A 17,531-nucleotide genomic window follows, 5' to 3' on the forward strand; every position below is an offset into this window, starting at 1 on the left:
AAAGATGAAACGTTCATAGCATTTGTATGGAAAGGAAAACAAAAAGTAAAAACAAATCTGTTTAAAAACAAACATGATTCTGGTGGAATTAAAACGATAGATATTATAAGTTATATGAAAGCGTTAAGAAAAATGGCTTTTAGAACTTGTATTACGTGTGGATGAAGTATCACAAACTTGTATCAAATCATTTGATGTTTACAAACTCATAGTATTTTGTAAATGTTATAATTGTGAAAAGATGCATATATTTGATATAATGACAAAATAAATAAAGAAACATCTATAACATCTTTAACATATGTTGTTAATTTTAACCCTGAATAGACCGTGTAAAATTTACAAATGTACTGTATAATAAAGAAATAAATGAAATAAATTATATAGCATGCGCCGTACCCCCTTATTTGCCTCGGTCAAAAAACAGATTTGGCTATGCCATTGTAGCCTATATGTGCTGTTGAAAGGTTAATATTAACAATTGGTAAATTAATTGGTAAATTAATTGGTACATTAATTGGTAAATCATTTAATTACGAATTGATAAAAAACTTACTTCTACTGAAAGTCAAAGTGAAAACAAGAAAAGCATTGATGCAATGCATCAAAGGCGACGCCAAAAACATTTGATCAAATTTTGCACCTAAATACTTTACTTTAAAGCAGTTCCATTACATGTGACCTGGAGGCTAGGCCCAGTTTAAGTTGAAACTTAAACCAAAAGGGATAGACCTTGTCTTGCCAAGATGCAAAGACAATTTTTAGTCAATAAACAAATCACTAATAAGAGTCATGCCATAAGAGAGAATTTCTTCAGATTTATTTTACCAGATACAAGGAGTCATCAGCATATAATAAAAGCTTATTTCTTAGGGTGCAGACATGTCATTGACATATATAAGACATAACAGAGGACCTAAAATGAACCTCAGGGGAACATCATAGTTACTCGGAGCAGTAGTAGAATGAGTACCAGCCACATCCACCAGCTGTTGTAAATCAGAAATAAGACTTGAACCATGTAAGAATGTCATTACCTATGGCAGATGCTAGAAGATTCATGAAGAAGAAGAACTTCTTCATGTGCAGTATAGTGTGATAAACTGTATCAAATGCCTTTGTAGATCTGAAAGTATCATGCATACAATACTGCCTTTGTCCAATTCAAATTTAATGCAATCTGTTAAATGAATCAAACATGTGTCAGTTGAAAAACCACTTCTAAACCCTGACTGAAACTGCTTGACCATGACTCGAACCCATGACTGTCAGAAGATCAACTGAGCTATCCGGCCGGCTACACATTTCCTCTTTAATAATGAACATTTCTAAATCACAACATATTTCCCCACTATCCTTGAATTTCTGATGTTTACAGAGCAACGTGAATTAAACTCAGGGTTATATGCAGTCACAGGATGAGAAAAACGTTCAACTTGATCTGAACTCGAATCTGTGACCCACAGAATAATGTAACGGCTGTAGCGATTGAGCTATCTGGCCGCTTACACATGTTCTCCCCTAAATAGTGAAGAGTTCTTAACCATGACAGATACTATTAGATTTTTTAATTAACAGGTAGATTAATTCTTAATTAATTAAATGAGAAAAAACTTACATAGTCATAGTCTTATTCAAAATAACAATTTATATATTGTATAATCATTTTTACTAAAAAACGGATATCCATTTATTGGTTGTGCCATTATTTATAACAGGTCAATTTGAAAGTGAACATAACTGTACTAATACATGTACAATATCTTTTTTGTAGATAAAAAACCAACCTTTTTTTCTTTGATAAGAAATGTTATGAAGGCTGTTTTGTATTTTGCATCAGGGGGCACCGGGCGAAAACATGAAAATACAACAAACGAACCACTTTGTGGTAGGTTTTCATCTGACGCCCGGTAACTTTTTGTACTTTGTCGGTTTTCATGTGGCACATATCACCCACTATAAACTTTAGTGCACAAATTTATTAAAGTACAAGTAACAATCTACTCTATGAAAAGTTTGTACTTGGGTTGACTCTGCAGACCTGGAGGTTGAGACCGGTGTCCCTCAATTACAAATAGATCAGACAGAAGCTGTCCTTTTCAAACTATGCACATGTTAGAAAAAAAATAGAATAACAATTCAGAATATGATTTTTTGAGAACTTATAAATTATATTGCTTGATCCAGATTAAAGGACATTTTCTTCCCTTAAAGGACCAGTACTGACCTACTTGCACAGAGAAAGTGGAATACATATCTATATTGCCATGCAACTGTCCGGTGGAATTGCACCATGGACCCTGTCATCACTAGTAATGGACACTAATTAACCTCAATTCTGGATAGGTCATTATGTAACCTGCCAAATCTCACAAGTTCAGAAGATAAACCACAGCATCCAGGCTAAGATTCCTTTAACTGTATTATAGATATTATTATTAGCCAGCTTACACTGGTATAAACCTTTAACCTGTATACTAATCAATACATGTATTATCAGTTATAACTTTAAATGAAAGTCCTCCATCACTTTAATAATCATGTAATAACTGTAACTCTTTAAATACAGAAATATTAAAAGTCTCATCATATCCATATGCTAAGATATACATGTATACACATAACATTAACAATCCCCAGTCCTCCATCACTTTAATAATCATGTCATAACTGTAACTCTTTAAATACAGAAATATTAAAAGTATCATCATATCCATTTGCTTAGATATACATGTATACACATAACATTAACAATTCCCAGTTTCTATTAAAAAACTATGAAATCTTAACATTAACATTAACATTGGTACTTATGGATGAACTTCAAAATCTAGTAGAAAGAAAACTATAATGTATAAACTCTACTATGGATTATTATCTTTTATTGGCCAGTCAAAACCTGTATAATCATTTTATATAAATTTAAATGCAAGTCTCATCCATCAAAACTACAGAAATACTGTAAGTCACATTATATACATATACTAAGATATACATATATGCACATAACATTAATGATTCCCTATTTCCATTAAAAATAAATATTACATCCTATTAACATTGGTAATTGGATGGAATTCATAATCTTGTAGAAAGAAAACTATAATGTATAGTATAAAAGTAAAACAAAATCTCAAATAGTCTATATCATATAATAAAGATTGAGTTGTGTGAGTGTCTAAACATTAAATGCATATCTCTTTCAGTAACAAATACTGTTCCATTAGACTTTACTATATAACTAACTGCATATACATTGTATATCAAGTGTTTAAAATTAATAACTTCAGAATGTTATCCTTTCTCTGTTTCAATATATGGACATGAGCACCTATATGCATTGCTTCAATTTTCCAACTTTCATTTTTACCAAAGGTTATTTTATTAACAATTTATATACAAGCACATAGAAAGTTATAATTAGTTTCACAAAGTGATTAGAAGATTCCTGTAGGAGAATACCTGTAGGTATGTACTAACTGAACAAACTAGAAAAATACAGTCTATACGGTATATAAAACCAGTAAAAAAAATATACTAATATTCAATTCTCAGGGCCTCTATGCCTTTGATGACTTTACAACTGGTAAATTTTATACAACAAAAATAGTAAATTATACCTAAGATAGACAGAAAAGAACAAATAATTTAGTAAACATGAGTTACTTTCCCTTAAAATAGAGAAAACCTGAAACCCAAAAGAACACATTAAACAGCAAAATTATAAAATGTTGCAGGCTCAGTTTTATTAAGCCATGTAAAGTAATGGTAAAGTGTTCATAAAAAGTTAGATGGCCATGTGACAGCAGTAATTGCAGAAAATCGGATAGCTTTCAACATCCGGATACTGGTACACTTTGTAAAAACAATCATTCTGTGCAATAGATAAACGTAATATGGATAAAATCAATAGGGTAATCGTTTACAACAGTTCCATTTCCAATCTTAATACTCATTTGCAGGTAAACATTCTTCTTGTAGGAAAATTTTGAAAAAACATAAATGAATGAAAAAGAATACGGCATCAATGTAGACCACAACGATATTCGAAATCCGGGTTTCAGTATTGCTAATAAAGCTAAGGGACAAGCTGTTAAACTGAGCCTGCAATTTCGTGAAAATAATATCACAATGCACATGCTTTTTACATAAAGTTATTAAATACAAATATAACAACATTTTTGTTTACTTGAATTTAACGAATCAAAATAAAACTAATTAACACCACATGACATTAACTGCTTATAATAACAGCTCCTTCCATAGGCCAAAATAAAAAGCATTCCATAAGAGACGACGCCGTTCACCGGCGTCGCTAATAAAGACACGTCTCCTCGTAAACTTAATCATCGGAAAATATTTAATCTGAAAATGACCACTAACGCAGTTTAGCGCGCATGTAAAAGTTGCATGCGTCTGTTCAAAACGATCAACACTCGAAATACAAAATACTTGATATATTTATGATGTATTTTAAGTAAACTCAAAATACTTGTAGTATGTGACTACGATTTTTTGTATGTTTTTTTTCCATACAATGTCTAATATGCAATTGTACGAGTTGTACATTATATATATATTGTTTTGTTTCTTGTGTCACAAGCATTTGAGACTACGATGTAAACTTAAGGTGTGTAGCTTTTTTCTAAAATTGTTGGACTTTTGCTTTGTGTAATTTATCTCTGAAATGTCAAATTATTGTCAACATGGCACAATTGAAAATTTTGCAGGCTCGGCTTGATTGAGCCTGTTCATGGAGGGTACTGGTGAGTGTAAGTTACTCTACACGCCCCCTAGCACTGGCTCAAGCAAAATTCAACATTTAACATGATCTGGTGAAATTTGGAATTTTGAAACATCCGCAGATGTGCTCTTTTGGCGTAGACCTTCCGTAAGCTAGTCGGATAGCTACATAACATAAAACATTCTCTCAAGTTCTGCCAGGGTGAATGCTAGGTGGTTTAAAGTCAAGATGAGCGTAAATGGAATCAATTTATTGATTGACCATTGTGAATCATTGTCTTAAGTTAGCATAACTATCATAAATGTATTATTTAAAGTTATTATAGCACAATGCATCTAGAATTGCAATTGGAAGAATAATGGTTAGCAAAGTTACCGCGAGTCAAAGATATCGTTTTCAGCCTAACATACAGCGCTATTAACGTTCACAACCGCGTTGTTTGTTCCATGCTGCGGTTGTTATAAATATCTCCGTTCATATATAAACACTATCGTTATGTTTCCATGCTCAAATGATTGTTTCGCGTTCATTGTAGTGTTGTCCACCTGTACTGCCCTGCTTATGTAGCCTGTATGTATGTGTTTTAAGCTGGATGCCTTACTAACAGTCAAACATCAAAAGGTCTCATCTGGTCTCGTCTTTTGTAAGTGTCATTATGACTGTGCCTCTGTTGCTTGGTTTAACTCAGATGGTTTTACCAAAGCTTTGAAAAATCAGTTACAGGTTTCCCAAAATAAATTGAAAAGGAATGTTCTGGATCTGGATCCAGTTCACATATAGGTCATGACCAATTTTTGAAGGTTGAATGGTTACGGTTACCAGTTGCCAAGAGGGTTGACAAAATTACCCTTTCTCTTGTGTTTAAAGTCCATTCTGATAAGGCCCCTTTTTGTCTAGGCGAACAGTTTACTACAGTGAGTAATGTTCACAAATACCTCACTAGGTCCAGGGGCAAACTTTGTCGCTCAATTGATGGTGATGTACTGTTCCTGTTGTCAAAACACTTTTAGTTACAATGGTTGCTGTTTATGGAACTCTCTACTAAAGAACATAAGGGACACCCATTTCATTATCTTTTTGAAGCATAGAGTTAACAAGCATCTCCTTAGTGCTGTTTAAATGTATTTTTCTAGTTTGTCTTTCTTAACTGCCATCATGTTCATTTTTATTGATCTCGTTTACATTTTTAGTAAATTAAGTTATAACATTTCTATTTCTTCTGTATTTTTTTCCAGTCTTTAAATTGTATGCTGTAACCCAGCACTTTGATAATGTTTCTTATTGTGCTTATTATATAGAAACTTCGAATACACAGTGTATACCTTTTTATATATTAAACCACCATATTAACTTATAATTTTTCTATGTCTCATAATGCCATATTTTAAGGACCACAATAGAAATAAGAATCTAGAATGAGTCATAACACTCCTTTTTGTGCTATCCTTTACATATAGTGTTGGTTGACATGGCTTTGTTTTTCATTCATACATGTTTGCTAAAAGTTGTGTGTATGTTTTGAAACATGTCATTGCCATGTAGATGTATACTTATGTTCAAATAAATTTATCTATCTATCTTTATCTAGTCCTGTATGACAGGGTAATGTTTGGGGCTGCGTTTTGTGATCTTTCCTTTCATACTTTTATGATGCATCGAAAAACCGGTGTATTATTTTTATTTTTTATGTTTAGTAAACATATAGTACCATTAGGTAGCAACATTTCTTTTATACAATTCAATTATGTTAAAATCGGATATATCTTTTTTTTCAAATTTCGAATCAATAACAAAAGTGTAACATTCATAATTTTCCAATTTTGAACGCATCATGATGTCAATAAAGTTTTAAGATTTCATTAATACTTACTGATCTTACATTGATTCATAATTTCAAATATTATTTAACCAAAATGACATTAAATTTTCTATATGGAATAGACAATTTGTAGTTATACATAATTAAAGCGTAGGATCTCTTTTCAACTTACTTCTTTGTACAAATTAAAATACTGTATAAAATAATGATATTTATATAAAACATAATATTATTTGTTTTAAAATAAGATAACCCTACGTACAAGCACTTCTGTGCAGTTAAAATGAGATAAAGAACGTTATCTTATGGATTGTGCACATGTTGAGTATCGATTGCACCACTTGGTAGGTGCAGTTATGCAGTTGTGTGCGCAGACATGTGTCTGAGATATGAATAGTGTCTAGCAGTAGCTGCGTAGTAGTATCTTAAATGACTGAATAAAATATTTATTAGTCATTTGAATTACAAAATGGCAGGACAAAATAACTTGATAAGTGAATCGGATAATGTTCATAATAATTTATCTCTTAATGATGATTTTCATGTACTAAATAATTTTGAAATGGACTTTGTTGGCAGGGAAAATGACCTTGAAAAGTTACATAAGGAATCGGAAGTTTGTAGGATAATTGGTATATTTGGAATAAGATCTGTCGGCAAATCAAGGCTTGTGAAAGAATATTTAAAGAGATTTAAACCAGACGGAGTCAAAGTTATACATATAGATATAAAGTTGATGCCGGATGTAGTGTCGTTGTATTTAAACATCTGCGCAGCCTTGGAACTAGTCTTTGATCAAGAGTCGGCTGGTTCTGACCAATGGATTTATGATATTGTGCTATTTCTCAATTCTGCACCAGGACACGAGTTTTTGTTCTTCTTTGACAATACAGAGGACTATCAGGACACTGAAAATCTAAACATTTGTTCTTCATTTTTGAAATTATGCACCACAATGGTAGAGAAATGTAAAAACGTTCGGATTTTCATCACTTCAACTACTCAAGTTCAGTTTTCGAAGCTTGAAAGGGTTTATTACAGTCATGAACTGCCTTCTTTGAATGAAATAGAAGCAAGGCAGCTACTGAAAAATGTGACTTCGGAGATTGACCTAGGAGACTATGAGAGTGCACTAATAACGCTAAGTGAAGGATTGCCACTACTGATCCTCATGATCGGATCAGAGTTAACAGAAGACGCAGGGATGATAACTCCGAATAATATGGTCAATCTTTTACTCACTGGTAGACTCAAGGCATTGAGTAGAGAATTTTACCCAGAGGAAGATAGAGTCGGTAAAGTTTTCTGAGCATATCAGAGTGTTCAAATGCATCTAAGTTCAACATTATTGTCAGTTTTAATATCATTTATGTAACTTTCATGATATTTTGCTATATCTATTAAATACCAAGCGCATTCACTTTAATTAAATCACAACAACATTTGAATGTTTATTTGTACACATTTTTTTTCATTGTATTTTTCTTTTTGGTTTGGTTTGAAATCACACAGAAACTGTTACTTATGGCGACTTTAGAACTCAACTGTTGGGATCAATACCTAAGATTCCAACATACTTTAGGTTAAAGTATGACTCAAATTTCAATGCAAGGTATATGAAGTCATTCAACTTAACCACTCACACATCGATACCCCTGGTTACAGTATAGATTTCTATTTGTTACAATTTAATTTTCTTGATTTCTAACGTTATCGTAATATCACAATAATGTTAAATTATAATACATGTATATTTAAACTTATTTTCTGTTATAAAATGCTATGGTTGGATATGTTACAAAAGGAAGGTTCATATTTTATGGCGTTTATATTTTCCTTTCTGAATTGACATTGTTGTTATCTACCATACCAAACATAGTCCAGGGTCCAATGTTGCAAATGATTCTGATCTCAGGTATTTGACTACAGAATGTTCACTGACAAATGAAAATCCTGAGATTTAAAATAGAACCCAAAAAAATGTTTTATAACTTCGAGGCCCGGTACTTGTTATTACTATTATGTCTCAAAAATACAAAAAGCTAATTAAAATAAAATCGTAAGCGAAATATCAAACATACTTGAGAATTTCTTTCTAGGTATTACTTTTTTGACAAAAGAGTCCAGATAAAAGGAAATTCAAACGATCGATTGTAACAAACGCAGTTTGCATGATTTATTGGGTCTATAAAATAACTTGTGGTTGTTACATTTTTTTCCAAGTCTGTCAATATAAATCATGAATGTGCTCTTCACAGCGGTGAAATGAACCGGTCTTAAATAAAAGTACTTTGACACATACTATCATCTTGGCATACTATTCATGAATATTTTTTTCTTTCCTCTGAATTTAATAGAAATTGTAGTATTCTTAGATAGGCAAATGTAATGTCCTGGAAAAAAGAATTACTCTGTGCTACAGAAACTGATAACGTGGCGCCAATCATTCAAATGTTAATACTTGTCGCAGTTTTAATATGCACAATTTAGTGATCAAATGTCATGTTACTTTTTGTTATTTTAAATATTGACTGTGCAATTTGCCAAATTTAGTTCAATGCTTATTTGTATTCAAAGCTATAAGCTTATAAAAAACACTCTCGAATATCTTGTATGTCTTGCATTAGTTGTTCGATCCAGTAAAACACATAAATAATTTATAACAAAAATGTACAAGAGATTTAAGTGAATACCTTTCTCCAGTTTCAATAATCCTTTTTATTTAAGTGTTATAGAGAACATTGTATTATAGAAACATTGAACACGATTAAAGTAAAACGTTGATACATTTTGAACTTAAGAATAAAATGATCAATGTTTGTAGGAGATGTCTACAGAAAGTTTCTTGATCGACTTGACGAAGTGTATAAGAATCATCTCACAGTTTTAGAATTCATCCCAGGAACATTTAGTGCTGAACAGGCACAACATATACTTGGTAAGATTCAATACAAGGACTTTAAATTGATAAATTGAAAAAATTACTTCTTTTTTAAATATAAACTCACTAAAATTACTTATTTTTATAAATATTGTTTTATATTGTTTTCATTTTTTTAAAAAAAAATTGCAATAGCTTTTCATTCGATGAAAAATATTGATTTGCTTAAAATAATTGTGTCAGAAAATAAAAAAAATAGATTTTTTAAAATGTATTACATATCTAACATTTTCTCATTTTGTGGAGTTTTGTAATATCTCATTTATTAACAAAAAGTCATAAAGCAAATATGTAGTTTATACACATTTATTTCTAATTACTTAAGAGTCTTTCATTATGTAACTTTACTGCATAATGCATTTGAGACAAATGAATCGGTAAATAAGTAGATACCTCGGAAACCTTAGAAACAGAACTAAATGTGCAAGACAAAAACTATTTTGCTGCACGTGCTAATGATAAAAATATTTAAACAACACGGAATTCTGAAGGACAACTTTTTTCAGAACAATTTAAAGCATTCTTTTCATGTATTTTCATAAGCGTATATTATCAACATAATTTCACAGATATAAATACAGTGGAGATGACCATGGAGGAAACTTTACTGCCTGCACGCAGACGTTATATACTTCATTATGACCTACATACGAAACGATTTGGAATTCAAGGAATTCTACGCGAATGTATAAAGTCATTCTACATCATTAAAAATTTACCAGGTATACGCATGTCGTTTTATATGAAAATTAATTCAACACATTTAATTATAATAGTTTGACATTTGAGTTAGATTAAAGAACATGATTTAATATATAAACAAAATAAAATATTAAACCAAACAGAAAGTGAAAATGAAATAGACAAAATAATAAGTTTGCCTTAAAACTAAGTAAAAATGAAAACCAAATTAATATCGTTGTTAGACAGCACATTTGCATGTTTTTTACAGCCAGCTGTTTGATATATCAATTATATCACATTACAGAAATCAGACGAAGATACATACAAATCTTTTCTGTTGTTATGACAAATATCTCCAAGCGTCTGAATACATCTGAATATACAAACGCTATGGCTGAATATTTTATTGAACAACCGAACTTACAGAAGCTGATGATAGAAGTAGAGAACACTGCTCAGGACAATTATAAGTTCTTCATAGAAATGGTCACTAACTGTACCGGAATGATTGAACACTTTATGTCAGGTATAATTCAATATGTTTTAACAGGTTCCACGAGGAGTGTTCATTTATGAACCATCGAAGCACGTAAATATTTATTGACATTTGTCAACCCTGTTGCGGTTGTACGTTTCCGAAAGTATTTGTTTTCATGTAAAATTATGCATAAACAGGTTTACCATTACGAACAGCAACCCAAATGACAGGATTCTGAGTTGTTAAAGAAATGTCATACAATAACCCTCTATACTGATGGTCCTTTTTGCTACAACGCATGTTTTTTTGCCAGAATTTATAGCCCAATCTTTGTGTCTTGGTGTAAACATTTTGGCTAAAAAAACGTTTCCCATGTTTCGTTATGTCAGGTATGTTAACACTTCATCATGGTAAAATCAAGACAGGCGTAGTTAAATATATTTTAAAACGGCTTGTTTTTGTTTAATAACTATCGCTGTATCTCTCCTTACAAGCATTTGTAAAACATTAATTATCCTTAATGACATCTGCTTTGTGTTTATTGTTATATTGTAGGAAATGGTCAAGTATTTTACGAGCACTGTTTACAGGCTGCGGAAAAGTATGGCCAGGACGAGGATAAGGCATCGGTCAACATTGCTGTTGGAAGTTTGTACACAAATACAACGGTATTTATCAAATATATACAAGCAGTTGAATAGCTTTGTTTTCCTTATATACCAATTTTCATATTTCAATTTTAATTTACTGAAAACATGTGCATTTCTACCAAAGTAGTACATGTTTTTGTGCAATAAAATTGTTGTTCACATGAAATAATGATAATGAATATTTAAAAAAAAACAACAGCTCACAAACATTTTGAAAATGACATCAATAAAATGTACTCTAGGGTAATTTACTCGGAGGAGAAGCACACTACAAAGCAGCATTGGACATTCTAGAACCTCGTGATGAAAGATCTTTACTCCTTGCAACAGCTTATCAAAGGATAGGTTGGAACACACTTCTTCAAGGACAAAACACTGATGCTATAAGGTATATTCTAATAGTGCTTAAAATATTCTTACGGTGACTGTGTGCAGACTTCAAGTTGTTGTTCACACTTTTTATTAATAAAATTATGTATTGTTCACATGACAATATATTCAAATTAGCAATAGTTAAAAAGTGTTTTCTGTTAATTATATATTAAATGAATTAGTTACTTCCTTTTTGCAAATTTTCATTTCAGGCAAAATTGTTTAAAGATAAACTATACAAATCGATATACGATATCGTAAATCAATGGCTTTAATGCACGTGATCTCTCAAAAACAAATAATCTAAAGGTATATGTTTGCTATCATTTTAGATATTTCAAGAAATCATTGGCAATTACTGTGATATCGGGGGAAAAGTTCAAACAAACTGCTGTGCAATCGTTAAGCAGTATGGGTGTATCGTTTACGTTTTTAGGTATGTTTTCACATTTCTGTGTAACACATAGAACATATGTGTTAATTATTATTTACACACATTAAAATTTCCATTTGAAAACATTAGTTTTGTCTTTCAAGATGTCGTTTCTTTCTATCATTTCATTTATATTAAAATATTTCGTCTTTTTAGGGAAATTCAAAGAAGCAGAAAAGTACCATTTTCAATCATTGAAGCGGCGTCGAATGTTTCAAGGTGAGAGTCATCCAGGAATAGCTGCCTGTTTTAACAACATTGGCGAAATGTATGATTTAAAAGGTGACACTGAAAAAGCAGTGGAATACTATAAAAGAGGACTTGATATGAAACTACAATGCAATGCTCCTGTTTTGTCGACGGTTCTCTCCATATGCAGTACAGCTAAAATCATGATCCCTTTGAGAAAATTCACAGAAGCTCATTCACTTCTAGATGATGGGTTTGAAAAATTGAAGAAAGAAAAGCTGCCACCGAAAGAAGCCGAAGCGTGCGTATGCCACACTAAAGGTTTGGTCTATAAAGAAGAAGGTCGTTATAATGACGCAGAGGAAATGTTCCGGAAAGCAGTAGATATTAGACAGAACATTGCACCAAACAATACCCAGTATATTGAGAGTTTATCGCATTTGGCGGACATATATAAGATACAAGGCTATTTACCCAGTAGTTTGAAATATTGTGAAAGGGTTTTACAACTTAAGGAACAAGTAATAGCTTCAACGCCACACACGTTGGTTATTGCTGATACTTTCGATCGAATGGCTGACATCTACAAGAAACAAGATAATACGCATAGATACGTTGAAACCCTAGAGGAATTACAATCAGAACTTCTTCGTTTGGAGCGGGTTTTCCTTTGTCATCAAAATGAAAGAGATTTGTATAAAATACGGGATAGAGTAAGAGATTTAGATGCCTGTTTTAAAGTGGTTCATTGTGGTATATATACAAGGGAATAAGTTTGTTTAATGCAAAATAGTTAAATGCAGGGTGACTCAATCCAATAGCTAAAAATCTGTTTTTATACTCATGTGTAAAGTTCCTTTGTGAAATAATACATAAATAAGGCACTTGAATTCACCTTCCCGTATTAAAATTGAAAAAATGGCCTTTATCTCACCATAGTTTGACTTACATATCAAATGAGCATTTATCATTTTGCTATCATGTATATACCTACTGCATTTGATCATAGAAATACATTAAGGGTTTTAGACCCAAGCAGTTTTCTATGTGTATATTTTTGGCAACTTTCAAAGCATAATTTATACTTTACTACTTATACTATATTCTAAAGTTAAATTTACCAGCAATCATAGAACTAAAGCCTTGACATTATTTCCTAACTCATACTATAGTCAATCTAGAATTTGTCATCAGAGAAAAATCATATTTATGATAGTATAAAACAAATCTAAACGTAGACAAAGTATTTATATAACCTTTAATCATAGTTAAACTATTTCTTTGGGTGTTTTCTTTCTGTTTGAATTTGGTGTCTTTCGGTAGGCACATATGTGTCCGGGATCCTAAACGTTATGGGTAGTCTCGTCATTTTGGGCAAGACTTATAGAATGTCATTTGAAACTCGGTATATTCTTATGTTGAGTAAGATATTCATTTTAATTAATGAAACATTTAAAATCAGTGTCAATGTATTGGGAGGTTCTCATAGAAATTTTAGGAATTTAGCTAGAAAGTTTGTTTCAGAAACCCCTATAGATTATTTTATACTTTGGACGTATATACGCTTCAGAAAGATCCTTTATTTCAAAATGACAAATAAAAATCCCACTATTATTTAGCTCTTTCCTGTAAATTTTACAGAAAGTCAAACCGTTCTCGGTCGGACTTCGTCCGAAAAAGACAAACATGTAACGTATAGATTTCGTTTATTGGTCTAAGTTTTCTTTTTTATATGCCCGAAAGAATTTCGGCATACATTGTTATACCCCCTGGCGTCCATCCGTCCGTCCGTCTGTCTATCCGTCCGTCCGTCTGTCCGTACAAACCAGAGCTACATTATGGGGTTTGGTCTATTGTTCTCATAACAATAGATGTCTTTGATGTCATTCATTCCGTTTCTCTTGTGGGGTTATTTTCTGCATTGTGGGGTTAAAAAGAACAAAAGAAATAACAAAAGAAAACCCCATAATGTAGCTCTGGTAAGAACGACCATCCCTCCGTTAGCAATTTGGTTTCCGGAGCATAACTTCAGTTTTGTTTAGCCCACAATATTCAAACTTCATAGGATAATTGTCCATATTGTGTAGAAGAACCCTATCGATTTTGGGGTCACAAGGTCAAAGGTCAAGGTCACTATCACCTTAAAACTGAAAACAGTTTCCGGAACATAACTTAAGTTCTGTTTAGCCCACAGTGTTCAAACTTCAAAGGATGATTGTCCATATTGGGTAAAAGACCCCTATTGATTTTGGGGTCACAAGGTCAAATGTCAAGGTCATTATTACTTCAAAACTAAAAACAGTTTCCGGAGCATAACTAAAGGTCTATTTGTCCCACAATATTCAAACTTCAAAGGATGATTGTCCACATTGCGTTGAAGACCCCTATTGATTTTTGGGGTCACAAGGTCAAAGGTCAAGGTCACTATTACTTCAAAACTAAAAACAGTTTCCGGAGCATAACTTGAGGTCTATTTGTCCCACAATATTCAAACTTCATAGGATGGTTGTCCACATTGGGTAGCAGACCCCTATTGATTTTGGGGTCACAAGGTCAAAGGTCAAGGTCACTATTACTTTAAAACTGAAAACAGTTTCCGGAGCATAGCTTAAGGTCTATTAGGCACACAATATTCAAACTTAATAGGATGATTGTCCATATTGGGTAAAATACCCCTATTGATTTAGGGTCACAAGGTCAAAGGTCAAGGTCACTATTACTTAAAAAACTGAAAACAGTTTCCAGAACATAACTTAATTTCTATTTGGCCCAAAGTGTTCAAACTTCATAGGATGATTTTCCATATTGTGTAGAACACCCCGATTGCTTTTGGAGTCACAAGATCAAAGTTCAAGGTCGCTATTACCTCAAAAATAAAAACAGTTTCCAGAGTATTACTTAAGTTCCATTTGGCCCACAATATTCAAACTTTATAGGAGGATTGCTATTTGGAGGAGGTAATACTTTATTTAGTTTATGTTATGTCTTACAAATGCTTCATCCTTACTAAAAAAACACACTTTCGGGCATATAATGCTCCGCCTAGCGGTGCCCTTGTTTTACTAATATTTCATCCAGCTTTAGCGTGTTTGTAAAATTAGTACTATGCAGTCATATTTTTTAAGTTTCTTTGGAAATTCAAGATGGCGGGATCTAGTCTCGCATATTTTTTATTTAAAGAGTGTTGCGCCATAGTTTTCTTTCCATGTAAGTTAAAGCACAATGCTTTTGTTAATAGCCTTTTTTAAATGTCAAATTAGGAATAGTTATACGTATTCCAAAAGAAAATAAAGAAAACCGCTTTCTAAAGATTTGCAGACCTATTACTTTTTTGGATGTCATATATAAAATTGCATTACCTTCTGTTAAGAAATAGTAAAAATAGAAAAGATATTTATATTGATAATAAAGAAAATTAGATAAATTAGTTTTCTTCTCAATTTTAAGATGATAAAGAGGACACCTTAAAAATGTTGAAGATGGACTCTATAGATACTCACTTTTGTCAGGATTAAGTGTAAACTATGACAAGTATGACAAGTATTCATCTAGATATGTTTAAATTATCATGAGGGTCACCTTTTCTTTCTTACTTCTCGGAATGCTAATTGATTTAAATCTAGAAAATATGTTCAAGATTAAATTTGATCATCAAGTATCAAAAATGAAATAATATCACAAATCTTGCTAAAAGAAGGAATTTGACTTTTTTAATTGTTAAATCAGCTGTACTGCTCGTAAAACCTCAGTTGAAACATTACCAAATTCATCAGATGAATATATTAAGAAAAAAGATGATACGCTATTAGAATTTATATGGAATAGAAAAAAAACAAATCTGTTTAAATAAAAAAAACATGATTCAGGTGGAATTAAAACGATATATATCATAAGTTATATGAAAAGCTTAAAGACAAAATGGTTTGGAAATTGTATAACATGTTGGTGAAGTTAATATCACAAACTTGAGTCAAATCATTTGATGTTTACAAACTAATAATATTTTGTAAATGTTATTATGAGAAGATTGGTCAAATAAAAATAGATTCAAGAAAGATGTCATTATATCATGCCTATGCATTAAATTGCATTGAATAAAGATACATCTATAACAGTTTTTACATAAGTACGTATTTTTGAGATTGTATAAAATAGATCGTGCATTTACAAATGTACTGTATGTGAAAGGAATAAATGAAATGAATTATAAAGCATGCGCCCGGAGCAAACTCATTTGCCTCGGTCAAAAACAGGTCTGACTTTGCTTTTGTAGCCTATATGTGCAGTTTAAAGGTTAATATTAACAATTAATAAAACCATAAGGTAAACTCATTTAATTACGAATTGATAAACTAACTAACTTCTACTGAGGTCAAAGTGACAATAAAGACACTTAAACTTAATCATCAAAACGCGATCAACGCGCGAAATTCCAAATACTTGATATATTTATTATACATTTAATAAGTAAACTCAAAATACTTGTAACATGTGACTTCCATTTATATTTTGTATGTATTTTTTCATACTGTGTTTAATATGCAATTGTACGTGTTGTACATTATATATATTGTTTTGTTTCTTGTAACACAAGCATTTTAGATTACAATGTACATTTAAGGTGTGTAGCTCTAGTTTTAAAATAAAATTTCGTTCATTAATAGCAACAATAATATTATCAATTTTGAAATGATTTGATTTACAATGTATTTATATTGTTAATAACTATGTTAAAAAACACAAATATTTATGTCTTAGCCTGAGCCATAACTGTTGGTATCTTATCATGTCCAGGGTGTCTTCTCAAATTTTAAAATCATTTGAATTCATAATTTAAGGTTAGTGTCTATTAGTCAGCATGAAATCAAATCTGTCACCTATATAGTGGCTTAAATTACATGTATAGTCTAAATCTTTAAATATACCGCGCGAGTGTGATACGCTAACAATTATATCGGCTAATTTAATACCGACACGATGATTTAAATATATTCAAAAAAAAAAGAAAATGGAGCAATCTTATTGTACTAAATGTAAATTTCAACTACTTAACGATGTTGGACTGTTGCTTTGTGTATTTTATCTCTGAAATGTCAAATTATTGTTTCTCACACCCTCAAGAAAGCATCAACATGGCAAAATTGAAAATGGTGAAGACTGGGTTTGATTGAGCCTGTTCATGGACGGTACTGGTAAGTGTAAGTTACCGTACATGCCCCCT

The 17,531-nt window shown here is 31.6% G+C and overlaps 1 protein-coding gene across 1 annotated transcript; it reads left to right on the forward strand.

Moving 5' to 3' along the window:
- The first annotated feature begins 6,901 nt into the window (after positions 1 to 6,901).
- Positions 6,902 to 16,697, forward strand: LOC132748916 (uncharacterized). The gene is made up of 8 exons (XM_060738585.1): positions 6,902 to 7,858; positions 9,388 to 9,501; positions 10,074 to 10,226; positions 10,493 to 10,714; positions 11,222 to 11,334; positions 11,559 to 11,704; positions 12,021 to 12,124; positions 12,278 to 16,697. The coding sequence occupies exons 1-8, from the start codon at positions 7,033 to 7,035 to the stop codon at positions 13,081 to 13,083; spliced, it is 2,484 nt and encodes an 827-aa protein (XP_060594568.1). The 5' UTR covers positions 6,902 to 7,032; the 3' UTR covers positions 13,084 to 16,697.
- Positions 16,698 to 17,531: the final 834 nt, after the last annotated feature.

This window comes from Ruditapes philippinarum, unplaced genomic scaffold, assembly GCF_026571515.1.
Source record: "Ruditapes philippinarum isolate M1 unplaced genomic scaffold, ASM2657151v2 ctg3005_1_1_1_1, whole genome shotgun sequence".
Taxonomy (NCBI): Eukaryota; Metazoa; Mollusca; class Bivalvia; order Venerida; family Veneridae; genus Ruditapes; species Ruditapes philippinarum.

Bases quoted from the DNA above. Each gene is read 5' to 3' on its own strand.
- LOC132748916 (XM_060738585.1), top strand. From the start codon at position 7,033: ATGGCAGGACAAAATAACTTGATAAGTGAATCGGATAATGTTCATAAT. The intron at 7,859-9,387 runs GTAAAGTTTTCT...CAATGTTTGTAG, and splicing joins CCCAGAGGAAGATAGAGTCG to GAGATGTCTACAGAAAGTTT. The intron at 10,715-11,221 runs GTATAATTCAAT...GTTATATTGTAG, and splicing joins GATTGAACACTTTATGTCAG to GAAATGGTCAAGTATTTTAC.